A 14,753-nucleotide genomic window follows, 5' to 3' on the forward strand; every position below is an offset into this window, starting at 1 on the left:
TGACCCTCAGGCTGTAAAAAATAAGGGAAACAGTGGTGAGAGGAAATTAAAGATAGGTGCAGTGGCAGAAAGCACCAATTTGCCTTGCAAGGGTTACAACTCTTCAGGGTTACAAATCTTTGGACCCAGATGAGATACATCCCAGCATACTGAAAGCACTCTAGATTATGACCCCAAAGCCTTTATTATGGATCTTGGAGAAAATATGTTGGAGGAGATGACATAAGACTAAATATGAATACTTGCTGTCTTGAGTTTCATAAAAAGGAAAAATATGTATTCCAGATGCTACACTCTGTGAACTTGATGCCTATTCCCAGGATGAATTGTGACCATGAAGAAGAGGTGATAATTTAGGGCCCTTTAGTGGTTTACCAAGCCCATTTCATGCCAAATGGACCTCATCTCATGCTGTTGAAAGAATTAATTGATCATTAGACTAGAATTATAGCATAAACCATATAATTTGATTCTAACAAAGCAGCTGGCCCAGTATCAGTCATGACTCATTCAGATAGGAGTCAAGGCAGAAAGGCTGTTTATTAGCTTGTTTAATGGGAAGGACACTGAAGTGGCTCTCAGAGTCAAAAGATGAGCTGCAGAAACCAGGGTCTCAAGGGACCGGAAGCAGAATCCACTTCCCCAGGTCTTCTTTCCTCACAGTGTGCTTCTCAGTGCTCGGCTCCATCCTGAGGTGACTTCACTTCCTGCTGTGGGGAGGACGGCCACTGGCAGCCCCATATTCATATTTTCCAGGCTTGGCAACCCCAGGGAAAGAGAAAACTCCGTTTTCCTCATAGCAATCACACAGAGCAACTTGTACCTTTATTTTTTACATTTCTGTGCTGCTTCGACGTTTTTACATGTGCAGTTGACCCTTGAACAACATAAGTTTGAACTGCATGGGTCCACTTATACGCAGTTTTTACAGTACCGCAAATGTATTTTCTCTTATGGTTTTCTTAATTAACATTTTCTTTTCTCTTACTTTATCATAAGAATACAGTATATAGTACTATAATAAACAAAATAAGTGTTAACTGACTTTATATTATCAGTAAGTCTTCTGGTCAACAGAAGACAATTAGTAGTTATGTTTTGTAGGAGTCAAAAGTTATATGCAGATTTTTTACTGCACTGGGGTTGGTGCCCCTAAGCCCCATGTTGTCCAACTGTATTACTTTGTAATAACAAATTTTTTTAAATAAAGTCTTGGGGTGCCTGGGTGGCTCAGTCAGTTGAGCAACCGACTCTTGATTTCAGCTCAGTTCATGATCCCAGCATCACAGGATCGAGGCCCATGTTGGGCTCCACACTTAGCATGGAGCCTGCTTAAGAGTCTCTTCCTCGCCCCCCCTTCCATTTTTTTCTCTCTAAAAAATTTAAGTCAATAAATAAAGTCTTAAAAGTCAAATTTTTCAACACAAAGAGCTGCATGGACAGACTATGGTTCATTTAACTTTTCCCCTACTTTTGTATATTTAGTTTTCAGATCCTATTGTAAATAAAGCTGCACTTATCATTTTTGTACATAAATCTTGGTATATGCCTCGGATAACATTAGGATGGAGTCTTAGAAGTGGTATTCTTGGGCCAATGGCTTTAAATATTTTCCAGGTCTCTTGATGCATGTCACTATATTGCTTTTATTTTTTTCAATGTTTGTTTATTTAGAGAGAGAGAGAGAGAAAGAATGCACACCCAACCCACAAAGTGGGGAGGGGCAGAATGAGAGGGAGAGAGAAAATCCTAAGAAGGCTCCCTGCTGTCAGCGCAGAGCCTGATGGAAGACTCAATCTCACGAACTGTAAGATCATCACCTGAGCCCAAATCAAGAGATGGAGCACCTGGGTGGCTCAGTTGGCTAAGCCAAGTCATGATCTCAGGGTTCATGGGTTCAAGCCCCATGTCAGGCTCTGTGCTGGCAGTCTGCTTGGGATTCTCTCCCTCTGCCCTTACCCCACTTGTGCTCTCTCTCAAAATAAGTAAATAAACTTAAAAAAAAAAAAAGACACTTAACTGACTGAGCCACCCAGCTGCCCCTATGTTGCTGTTTTGCTTTTAAGAAATAGGCCTAGGGGCGCCTGGGTGGCTTAGGCAGTTAAGCATCTGACTTTGGCTCAGGTCATAACTTGCAGTTCCTGAGCTGGAGTCCTGTGTAGGGCTCTGTGCTGACAGCTTGGAGCCTGGAGCCTGCTTCAGTTTCTGGGTCGCCCTCTCTCTCTGCCCCTCCCTGCTCATGCTCTCTCTTTCTCTCAAAAATAAACATTAAAAATTTTTTTTAGTAAGAGAAAGAAATACACTTAAATATCACATTTTTTTACATTGAGTATTATTTTTTAAAAAAGACCCCTGAAAAAAATAAAATAAAATAAAATAAAATAAAATAAAATAAAATAAAATAAAATAAAAAGCCCTGGGTGGCACAATCGATTAAGCATCTGACTCCTGATCTTGGCCCAGGTCATGATCTCACAGTTCATGAGTTTGAGCCCGCATCAGGCTATGCGCTGATGGCGCGGAGCCTGCTTAGGATTCTGTCTCTCCTTCTCTCTGCTCCTCCCCTGCTTGCGCTGTCTCTCAAAGTAAATAAATAAACTTAAAAAAGAAATAGGCAGAAAAACCCACCCCTGGAGTTCCCATTGTTATTTTTTCTGATTACTACTTTCCTGTGTTAAAGGGACCATTTCAATATAAAGTGCTAACTAAGGTGGCAATATACAGGGGGAGCTGGAAAGGGGGGGCACCTTGCCATTAGGGGTGAGGAGCTGGGCTGGGTTGGAATGCAATACTACTATTTACTCACTCATCTTACTTAGAATGGGGTGGGAAGGAGGCAGTAATCCCAGGGCCCTCTGCAAGGCCCAGCCCGTGCCTGTGATGTTAGACTCAGGGCTGTGTACCACACCTTAGGTGGGAAAACTGAGAAGTTGAAGTATATTCAGGGGATACTGATAAAGAGAAAAAGTCTGAAAACCACATCACAAAATTATGAGATCTCTTCCCAGCTCACTTCCTGTGCCTGCATACCCGCTCTCCCAACCCTCTATCCCCCAGATCTGAAAGGGGTGTCTCACATGGCCTCCCAATATTCTTTTCGTCAGTGTCCATTGTAGGAAACCACAGGTAAAATTTTACCTTCTGACTCGAAGCCTCTATACCAGACGGAGTTCTTGTTTGCAAATGACAGAAATCATCTCTAGCTAACTGAAACAAGAAATCAAATTTACTGGAAGGATAGGAAAGAGGGAGGTTGGGCAGGGCTTGGAGGAGAGGAAGCACAGCCAGGTCACGCTGATCTAATTCTCCAAAATTCCAAGAATCGGCTGGTTAGGATGCCACCATTAATGCCACTGTCTCTGTACCATCTGCTGCTGCATGAATAATCTCTGCCCTTGCGTCTTTGGGTCACTCCTTCAAGAGGCAATGAAGGTTTGAGGTGGGAGCCGTCCATTGACTGAGCTGAGGTCACATGCCTGAGTCCTAGTTGCCAGGTTAACAGGGAAATGAAGTATCTGTCCCCGTAGGATTTCCATAAAAGGAGGTGGGACCCTAACTAACCCAGACCCACTCAAAATCTCTGAAATAGATGTGGATGTGTCTGTTTAAATTTAGAGTAGTTAAAAAATGGCAAATGGCAACTATGACCCCCCCACACGCTTCTAGGCGATTAATGTTTTTTTCTTTTAATAGAAATCAATGAGATTAGCTATTGAATTAGGTAAGGTCACATTTACAACATTCCTGAAAGAAATCCCTGTCCAAGTTGGTGTTTACTTTGTAACTTTGTTACCAAAGAACAGAAAGGGACCCACCTATAACCTCATTTGAAAATGAGGTAATGGAATTATGCTTAGCTCTTACCTCAGCCCTCTTTTCTTTCACATGTGAGGTAAAAACACTTGATCCTCTGTAAGCAGTCTGGGGCTGTGGGAAAGAACATGTTTCCACTGCCCCTTTTTTCCTAAATCAAGTAATTCCTTTCTACAATAGCTAAAATTAAAAGGAAAGAAATATCACCTGTCAAAGACCAATTCCAGACCAACCCATAAGTTTTCTAAAGCTGCTGTAACAAATTACTACAAACTAAGTGGCTTTAAAAAGAAAAAGGAAAGAGGGGCACCTGGGTGGCTCAGTCAAGTGTCTGACTTCAGCTCAGGGCATGACCTTGCAGTTCATGAGTTCGAGGCCCGCATTGGGCTCTGTTTTGACAGCTCAGAGCCTAGAGCTCTGCTTCGGATTCTGTATCTCCCTCTCTCTGCCCCTCCCCAACTCATACTCTGTCTCTCTCTCTCTCTCTCAAAAATAAGTAAAACATTTAAAAAAAGAAAAAAAAAGAAAACCCAGAAATTAATTCTCAGGCCAGAAGCCTGATATCAAGGTGTCAGAAAGGTTGGTTCCTTCTGGAGGCTCTGGGGGAGAATCTGTTCTGTATCACTCTCCTAGCTTCTGGTGGTTGCTGGAAATCTTTAGCATTCATTGGCTTAGAGATGCATCATTCCAATTTCTATCTCTATCTTCACATTCTCTTCTTCTATGTGTGTGTTTATGTGTCAAACACCCCTCTCCTTTCTCTCACAATGGATACCAGTCACTGTGTTTAGGGTCTACCATAAACCAGGATGATCTCATTTCAAAGTCCTTAATTACATCTGCAAAGACCTTCCATATAAGGTCACATTTACAGGTGTTGGAGTTTAGGGCTTGGACATATCCTTTTGGGGTACACAGTTCAACTGACTACACCAGCCAAAGGCTGAAGCAAGTGTGGTTATTCTTAATATTGTTGGAGAGAGAATAAAGGAACAGAGAAAACCCTTTAGCTGTCTCTATCTCTTGGTGTTCTAAATTTCTATGCCTTATTTTATTATAAATCTTTTAAATGTTTATTTATTTTTGAGAGAGAGCAGGGAGGGGCAGAGAAAGAGGGAAACAGAATCTCAAGCAGGCTTTGCACTGTCAGCACAGAGAGCCCAATGAGAGGCCCAAACTCACAAACTGTGTGATCATGTCCTGAGTTGAAATCAAGAGTCAGACACTTAATGGACTGACCCACCCAAGTGCCCCTTTACTTATTTTAAAAGAACTAAAATGACTGCTATAATTTCTGTGGAGGTCAATCTGATGATATCTAACACAATCGCAAATGCATATATGCCTCTTGGGTGGAAGTTCTTTTTATAAATTTTTATTGAGGTATAACATGCATAAAGAAAAGTGCACATAAGGATAGACTATGCTACTCTAAATATTTTCTCTTCCATTTATATTGGGTAAACAATCACTTTAAAACGTTTTTTCTATTATAAAAGTGACACATATTTACTGCAAAATCAGAAAAATTGAGAAAAGTGCAAACTATACAACAACCATAGTATTACCATCCAGAAATTAACCATTAACATTTTGTTATAGTTTATTCTGGTTTTTATTCCAATGTGCGTGCGCGCGCACACACACACACACACACACACACACACACACACACACACATTTTAAGATTTTATTTTTAAGTAATCTCCATACCCAACATGGGGCCCGAAGGTCAAGAGTTGCATGTTCCAGGTGGCTCAGTCGGTTGAGCATCTGGCTTCGGCTCAGGTCATGATCTCGCGGTTTGTGAGTTCGAGCCTTGAGTCAGGCTCTGTGCTGACAGCGCAGAGTCTGGAGCGTGTTTCGGATTCTGTCTCCCTCTCTCTCTGCTCCTCCCCCGCTCATGCTCTGTCTCTTTCTCTCTCTCTCAAAAATAAATAAACATTAAAAAAATTAAAAAAAAAATAAAGAGGTGCATGTTCCAACTGAACCAGCCAGGAACCCCCACCCCCCACGCATATACTTTCTTAAAACAAAGATGGAACCGTATGATGCTTCTTTGTAGTTTCTTAGCAAGCTATAATGCACTGTGCCCAACTTTTTATAGAATTAAATTAACAGTTACATAATTTTAATGACTGCATAGCATCCTTTTTTTTTTTTTAGTGTTTACTTATTTTTCAGACAGAGACAGCACAAGCAGGAGACGGGCAGAGAGAGGGAGAGAGAGAATCCCAAGCAGGCTCCTTGCTGTCAGCACAGCACCCTATGTGGGGTTCCATCTCATGAACTGTGAGATGATGACCTGAGCCAAAACCATGAGCCAGCCGGAGGCTTAACCAACTGAGCCACCCACATGCCCCTGTATAGCATCCTTCTTAAGTGAGGCTTCACTGAAGGACCTTTCCGTTTTCAGTTTTTCGACATTACAAATAATGCTGTGGTAAACATAATGCATATGTGTGAAAACTTTTTCAAAGGCCAAATTTTAAGTACAGAACATAGATAATATATAATAACTTGTCTATCTTAAGCGTGCATCAAAAGGAATTCCTGACATTCCCTCCAAATTTGCTTCCCCATCCCAGTTAAGTGCAGCGTCCTCTTTCCATTAGGTCAAGCAAAAAATAAAAACAGTCATCCTTGATGCCTCGCTTTCTCTCACACCTAAATCCAATTAATCAGCAAGTTCACTTGTCTCTTGACTTCAAATACACCCAGAATTCAACTAATTACCTCCACTGCTCTAACACTGGTCTGTGTCACCATCATCTCTTGCCTGAACACCTGCAGTGGCCTCCTAAGGAGGGCTGCCCAATATAGCAAATAAAAATACAGGACACCCGTTGAAATCGGAAGTTCAGATAAACATTTTTTTTTTTTAGTTTAAATAAACCCAAAGATTGCATTTTCCATGTAGCAGCCAGAGGGATTCTTTGAAGAAGTCAGAAAAGGTCACCCCTCTATTCAAAATGCTGTAATGTCTTTACATGTCACTTGTAATAAAAAGGAGAAAATCTTAAAGCTGAGGCCCACAGCCCTTCAGGATCTACTCATAAAGGCTCTTTCTTCTTTGGTGTCTAACTCCCTCTCCTTTCCCTTCTCCTTTTCTTTAGGTCTTTGCTTACATTTATCCATGACACCCTCCTTAATCATCCTGTTTAAAATTGTACGCTTCCCTCTCCCCTTGCCCTTCCCTACTTTATGTTTCTTTTCAACACTTATAATAACAAACATTTACTTAGTTTCTTGTCTTTTTCCTTCCACCAGAATTTAAGCTCCACGAGGGCATTTTTGTTCTTTTTATACACTGCTGCATCCCCGGTGTTTAGAATACTGCCTGGCACAAAATAGATTGTCAATAAATATTTAATAAGTGTCGAATTAAGGAAACGTAGTTATCCAAATCAATAAAGCTTTTTTCAGTTTCACCAGAACTCCTCTCTCACATTCTGATCATTCAGCATGTTATCTATTTCAAAGTAGTCAAGTAACTGCTGTATCTTAGAGAAGCCATTTTCTGTAATTGTTTAATAGTAGCAAACATTTATTGAGCTCTTCCTATGTGCAAACACGGTTCTAAAGTAGAATATCTTAAATCCACAGGTATTATTATTCTTATTACTATTATTACTATTACAGTTAATTTACAGATGAGAAAATTAAGACCCACAAGGGAATAATTTACTCAAGAGCGTATAGCTGGAATGCGGCAGCACTGGGTAGAGAATCTGCGGCCTCAACTATAGCACTCTGCAGGCTAGCTTTTAGGTCCCTTTCTGTTTTCTTTTCCTAGGTAAATAGTTTTGGTTAAGCTATCTGTAAAAAGCTCTTAAAGATCAAAGTCAAAACCTGTTTAAGCCAAGGGCTTTATCCCGCTCCAGTCAAGGACTCAGCATTTTGCATTTGAATCCTGCGTGGCGGGAAGCTGAAGGCAGGTGACCGGCGGGGCTGGGAGGAGCCGCCAGACCCCTGCCAGCCAATCAGAACCGGAGGAGCCTCCCTACCCCCCTCCCTCGACATCCACGCGCCAAAATTCCAAACGGGAGCTCGTGCCGCTACCGACCGTCTCCCTCCGCTGAGTTCAGGGAGCCGGAACTATATAAAAAAAGAAGTCAGCATTCTCCCGCCACCGTCCGCTCATGTCCAGGTCACTGTCAGTGCAGGTCCTCCTCAACTTCGGCCCGAAGTCTTTCGCCCAGCGGATCGGCGGAAAGTTTCGAGTCCGCCGTTTTAGTGAAGGGGCGTGGGCGGGACAGGAGGCGGAGGGATTCCGGGTGCGCGCGCTGCGGCCGCTGGCGCGGAGCTTGTGGCGCCAGAATTCGTAGCGCGGAAGAGCCTGTGCGGCTGCCGAACCGACTGGACCCCGTCTCCCGCCGCGAACGCCCTCCGAGGAGAGAGGGAAGATGGTGGTCCTCCGCAGCAGCCTAGAGCTGCACAGCCACTCCGCCTCCTCGGCCACCGACCCCTTGGACCTGTCCAACGAGTTCCTCAGCCTGGAGCAGATCGGCCGGAGGCGGCTCCGCTCGGCCCGTGCCGCTGAGCAGTCCGCCGTCACCGCTACCGCGGCGGGCGTGAGTAGCGGCCGGGGCGGGCCCCTGGGGCCGGGCCTGCGGGACTGCCCGCGGCCGGTTGCCCGGGTGGGGCTTGGGGGTGGGCGGCGCGGTCCGGGTGACAGTTGGTTGGGGGTGGGGGGGTGGGAGGAATGTTGCGGAGGACAAGTAAAATGGAAGGCTTCCTAAGATCGGAGCCCCGGTGGGTGTGGGTCGGGGCAAGAGATTGGGCTGTGTGGAAGAGGGCTGAGCAGTTCGACCCTAGCTCATTTCGCGAACGAGGAAACCGAAGCCCTCTGGAAGCTTGATTTGTCGGGCTGCCCCCACCCCCATCTCACCCATCTCCCTAACCTATCGCCCAGGCGCCTGCCCTAGGTTCGCATCTGTGGAGGGCAGCACGCGTTTACGGACGCCCTACTGGATGCACAATAGATGTTTTAGGGGCCACAGGAGTAGAAGGATGGTCATTCAGGTTCCCTGACCTTCATTTGCGATCCAGAGAGGTTCGGTAATAGCACAGCGAATAACACCAGGTTGCATAATGTGGAGGGACGGAGACCAACATTTCACGTACACCTTATTCACTTAAGCCTCGTAACAGCTCCATGAAAATGGGTAGTTATGCTTATCTATCCTACAGACGAAAAAATGGACTTTAGAAGGTAGCCGGTAAGTGGTAGATCTAAATTGGAACTTGGACCCTCTGCCTCCAAAACCTTTCTTTCCCTTTCTGTTATATCATGCTGCAGTTATAAACCATGTCTATAGGGGAAGTTTCCAAGGGGGCGGAGCAATAAAGTCTTCTTGAAAGAATTGCTTCTCCTTCGAGATCTGAAGTACGATAGGATTTTCCATGTGTAGATTTAAGGCCAGGAGAGAGGGTCCCTCCACCCCCCTACAGCAGCCTCTGGAGGAGGCGCAGGTGGAGGAGACAGCGTTAACAAAAGGGTGGAGAAGTTGAGGAAGCAACACTAGAAAACTTAAGGCAGCAGGAGTAGTCTAGTTCTGTTTGAGGGAGGGTAGACATAGGGCCGAGAAAAATAGCACCAGAGAGAGGGTTAGGAACTGGAAAGTCAGAGGCCAAGGGGGAGAGAGTGACAAAACATAGTTAAGGGAGTGATCACGGTATGAAATTGGTTATCCGTATCTTTTGTAGGCACCCTGTACTGGTTGTTCCTCTACTGAGGGGAGTGAAAAAGTCTGTTTAATCTCTGAAGTTGTGATTCTGAATTGAAAAAAAAAATTTTTTTTCCCTGACTTTCAGGATCTGTTTCTCAATCACAGACAGAGCTTGAGATTTGAGGAGGCCAGACACTTCTGCGCTGAACTTGGGTCACTTGACTTATTAACCTGTGTTCAGAAAATCTAATTATTTCAATAAATACTTACTGAATATTTATTGTCTTCTGAAAGTGCTAGATCCTGTGATTGTAATGACGTATTGAACATAAGTAATACAGGTGCTTAAGACAACTGTTAGTTTTGAATCTCAGCTTAGTAATAATCAGGTTTATAAACTTGTTAAGAGGTGATACTCACCACATGGGTAGTGAGGACTAAATGTGATCATGCATGTAAGGAGATTACTTGAACACTTGGCAGATAGTTAGGACTCAGTCACTGTCAGCAATTAAGACCACAGTCCATTTTAATGCTCACTCCATCTTTCCAGTTCTTCAGGCCAAAAACCTGAGACTCCTGACTCCTCATTTCAAATTGGTAAATTCTGTTGGCTCTACTTTCAAAATACAATCAGAATCCGACCACTTCTCAGCTCTTCCATTGTCACCATAATAGCCCCAAGCCATTATCTCTTCCCTGGGTTGTTAAAATAGATTCTTGACTGGCCTCCTGGTTTTCCACCCTAGTTAGTATATAATGATCCTCTTCCACAACCATCAGTTCTCAATATAGCTTTCAGAGTGATCTTTGTAAAAGTCAGAAGCAGTTGATCACTTCTGTGCTCAAAAATCTCTAAAAGTTTTACAAGTTTGGGTGCCCCTTTCTCTTTATGATGACGTCTTCCATTTTCCTTTTTGCAAAACCTAATGTATTCCCGTTACACTGCTCTACCTGCTCCTTGAATACCAGGGCCTTTATACTTCTCTACCGTCTGTTGGGCGTACTCTTCCCCTGAATATCTGCATGACCCATTGCTTTACCTTTTACATTTTTTTTAATGAAAAGAATCTCAGAAATTATAGTACTTAATGTGTTCCAAGAATTTCACAACTGTTAACTCAATCCTCTTATGAGGTTGATATGATAATCTTTGTTTTTCAGATGAGAGAACTGAGGCAGAGAGACTAAAATAACTTGCTCAAATTCACCTTTATGATAAGCGATGGCACTCCAGGTTCTACACAGGAGAACCTGTCTCTTTCAAGTCTTTGCTAAAATTTCACCTTTTCAATGATGCTTACTCTAACCACCTTATTAAAATTACAAGCCACTCTTGGGGTACTTGGCTGGCTCTGTCAGTGGAACATATAACTCTTGATCTCAGGGTCTTGCTTTCAAGCTCCACATTGGGCATGGAGCCTACTTAAAAACACACACACAAAATAATAAAATTACAGATCACTCTCATCTCTCTCTTTACTCTGCTTTATGTTTCCTTATCACTTTCTGACACATTCTATTAATTTTCTACTTTTAAAACATTTTGTGTCTTGCAAAATCAGAATGTAACTCTGTACAGTTCAGGGTTTTGACCTTTTGTTCAGCATTGTTTTCCCAGGACCTAGAATAGAACCTAGAGTGTATTAGATACATAATAAATGTTTATTGTTGACTGTCCTTGCTTTGAAGGAACTTAGTCTAGCAGAGGACACCTAACACATCAATGTACAGAGACTATATGCCATAATTACCATATCAGTGGTATGTGGTGGTTGAACAGTTAGCACTCAGATGGATTTGGTAGAATGAAAAGGACTTTTTTCCCCAGGCCAGGATTTCTAGTAGGGATTATGCCTTTTTGAGACATAGTATTCCTGTCTTCTATAAATTCTCCATAGACCAAATTATATTCTGAGGGTTACTTAGCATGGGATTGGCTCAAAAAAAAAAAAAGGGTAGTCCTAAGGGTTAATGTATTCATCCTCACAAAGCCCACCAATACCAAAAATGAAACATACCTTTGTGATTGGAATATTTTCTAATTTGGGGGCTTACATTCAATATATTTGGTTCTATTACAGGTTGCTTTTGACATCAATTGTGCATTTCAGAAACTTAACCTCTTGATCACTCTGAGTATTTAGGTATTCTTGTCTTTTCAGCCACATATTTATTGACAGATCATTTCTTAGGGTAAGTTACTTTTAAAGATGATTAAATTTATTCATATTAATTTGTTAACTTGTATTTTCATCTCATCTCAGAAGCTGACTTTATTTTCAGTTTCTGAAGATACTTAATAGTCACCTATTTAAAACCACATTCTATATTCACATTTTGAATATTATCTCACTCAGCTGGGGTTTTTTTCTCCTGACTGGTATGTGTTCTCTGAAGTTTTGTTTAAATTTTTTTTTCTTTTTTTAAGCTTTTATTTTCATTGTATTTGGATCACAAGATCTAGCATTTTCACCCATTCAGATGCCCTTTTTGTGGTTTCGTTTTCCCCCAGAGTCAGACTAGCCATTGCCTATTTCTGTGCTTTCACAGTTCCGAGGCTCTTTGATTCACTAAATTTAGGGTTGTTTCTTGCTAATAGTAGGGGATAGTATGTCATAGATAGTAGCAGGTAGATGATTATACATTACTTTTAGCTTGTGTTTACATTTTTGTTCTATATGTTAGGTAAAATAAAACGTGCTGTGGTATGTAGAAGGTACTTTTAAAGTCTGTTTATTTAAAAGTTTGAAAAGTACTGCAAATGACACTGATGTACAACATATGGAAGAGTTTTTAAAACTTGAAGTATAACACAACACAGAAAAATGGAAAGTGTATAGTTTAGTGAAGTATCACAAAGCATGAATAGGGATATTTTGACATGTTGCAATGAATGTTGCACCCTGAAGTTGAATGACATGGCTGCTCTGAATTCAAGAGAGTATACTTGTTTTGAAGCAACAGTAGGTAGTCCATTTTTGTTAGTTCTATTAAAGACTGGCCCTTGATTTTATGCTTAGAAGTTGCAACTTTTGGAACAGGAATCTGATAAAATAGTGTTTAAGATGGATTATAATTGGGGTGCCTAGGTAGCTCAGTGGTTAAGCATCTGACCCTTGATTTCAGCTCAAGTCATGATCGCACAGTTTGTGAGTTCAAGTCTTGCACGGTCAGTGTGGAGCCTACCTGGGATTCTCTTTCTCCTCTCTCTGTCCCTCCCCTGCTCATGGTCTGTCTGTCTCAAAATATGTAAATAAACTTTAAAAAAAAAAAAGATGGATTATAGTCAACAAATCTGGAGTTTGGAAGACCAGTTAAAATATTATAATATTAATAGCTACCAGTTAACATATATAGCACTTGCTACGTGCCAGACATGGTACGTAATATACACGCATACATTTGCCTTATCAAGTAACTATTATTATCCTCGTTGCAGATATGGAAACCAAGGCACAAAGACCTTATATAACTTGGACAAGATTGTACAGCTCTAAGTGACATGCCAAGAATCAATCCTAGACAGTCTGTCTTTAAGAGTTTGGGCTCTTGGGGCACCTGGGTGCCTCAGTTGGTTAAGCATCTGACTCTTGATCTCAGCTCAGGTCTTGAACTCAGAGTCACGTGTTCAAGGCATGCACTGGGCTCTCTGCTGGGCGTGAAGCCTACTTAAAAAAAGAGTTTGGGCTCCTAATTGGTACACTGTTAACACAATAAACCAAAGCAGAGAAAACTAGAGGCTAAGTTAAAGTGATACTAGAAGGAACAGAGAGAAAAATGCCAAATTATACTGCAAGAAATCTGAGAGTTATTCGGATAGAGAGGGAAGGCAGTGTTTCCAGCGAAAGAGGTGTGCAGTAGACCCTTGGGAGTATGCTAGAGTTTGGGGAGAAGTTAGAACTGTATATCTTTGGTAGTCAACCTGTATAGAAGTGATAGTTAAATTCTTGAATTTAAATTCTTGAAGCTGAATAGAAGACATAGCAAAACACAAATATATTTAAGAAGATCCGCAGTAATGGCTATATTTTAAGGATGAGAAGGGAATGAATTACGGTGTTTTTTTTTTTTTTTTAAGTATCATGTGAACCAAAGGATCAAAGCACTTAAAGAAGGGAGTGATCAACTCCATAGAAGTCAGTGGAGTAGAGCGGAGTCCATTGGATTTAGCTATTGGGAGATAGTTTTAGGTCTATTTTAAGAGCTGAAGAGGTAGAAATCAAATTGCTGGAGCTTGTGGAATAGATTCATGTTGAAGACTGGACCCCACACACCTTTATTTAAAGATGAAGCTAAGGAGAGGGGTGCCTGGGTGGCTCAGTTCGTTGAGCGTCCAACTTTTCCCTGGGTCATGATCTCACGGTTCTTGGGTTTAAGTCCCACATTGGGTTCTGTGCTGATGGTGCACAGAGCCTGCTTTGGGTTCTCTGTCTCCCACTCTCGGTGCCCATTTCCTGCTAGTGTGCACACATACATTCCCTCTCCCTCTCCCTCTCCCCCTCCCCCTCTCCCCCTCTCTCCCTCCTTCCCTCTTTCTCTCAAAAATAAACATTAAAAAAAAGATGAAGCTTAGGAGGGATATCACTGCTATACTAGGTATAACATGTATACCATTGTGTATTAGAATATGCTGATCAAGCTTTCAAGGGGTCCTATGTCTAGATGAATACATTTTACGTCAGTATTTTAACTGTGATTTTAAAAATCCTGTTTACACTTCAGTGGTTGGATTGAGACTTCAATTGACTCAACCAACTGACCCACATACATATTTTTTGTTAGGAATTTAAAGGTTGGATGAGCTTGGTCTTTTGTGGGAAAACATATTAGAATATTTCTATTACGCAGTTGTATCTACTTTAGGGAAAAGCTTTTGTTCTGTTGTTGCTTCTTCCCTGAACTAACTTACTGATTCTGCAAGATTATAAGAGACTGAAAAATCTTAACAAAATATTTTTTTCCTCTTTTAAAACTCCACTTTAAAGAACTATCAGTGCTCTCATTATTTAAGTAGATTTAAAAAAAAAAAATAAATGAGGACACTACATCTCCAGGTTTAGTTTTCAGATTCAGCACATTTTCTCTTGGCTTTTTACTCTTAGAAAATTTTTTTCTAGTAATACATGTTGTAAAAATGTAAAAAATAGAAAGTGAAAGTACTCATTTCTATCATCAAATGTTAATGCACAGTTGGCATTTAACTTACCCCTTGAAAATTATTTTGATAAGCTATATTAAACTGTGACTTTGGTTTAATAACTGTGC

General features: G+C 41.6%; 1 protein-coding gene across 2 annotated transcripts in view; it reads left to right on the forward strand.

Moving 5' to 3' along the window:
* The first annotated feature begins 8,123 nt into the window (after nt 1-8,123).
* ATAD2 (ATPase family AAA domain containing 2) overlaps nt 8,124-14,753 on the forward strand; it is a 68,493-nt gene continuing 61,863 nt past the window's right edge. For both annotated transcript variants that reach the window (XM_030304007.2, XM_030304008.1), the window contains exon 1: nt 8,124-8,387. In XM_030304007.2, the coding sequence (XP_030159867.1) occupies nt 8,220-8,387 (168 nt within the window). In that variant the 5' untranslated portion in view covers nt 8,124-8,219. The remainder of the gene's footprint in view (nt 8,388-14,753) is intronic.

This window comes from Lynx canadensis, chromosome F2 (genome assembly GCF_007474595.2).
Source record: "Lynx canadensis isolate LIC74 chromosome F2, mLynCan4.pri.v2, whole genome shotgun sequence".
In the NCBI taxonomy this organism is placed as follows: Eukaryota; Metazoa; Chordata; class Mammalia; order Carnivora; family Felidae; genus Lynx; species Lynx canadensis.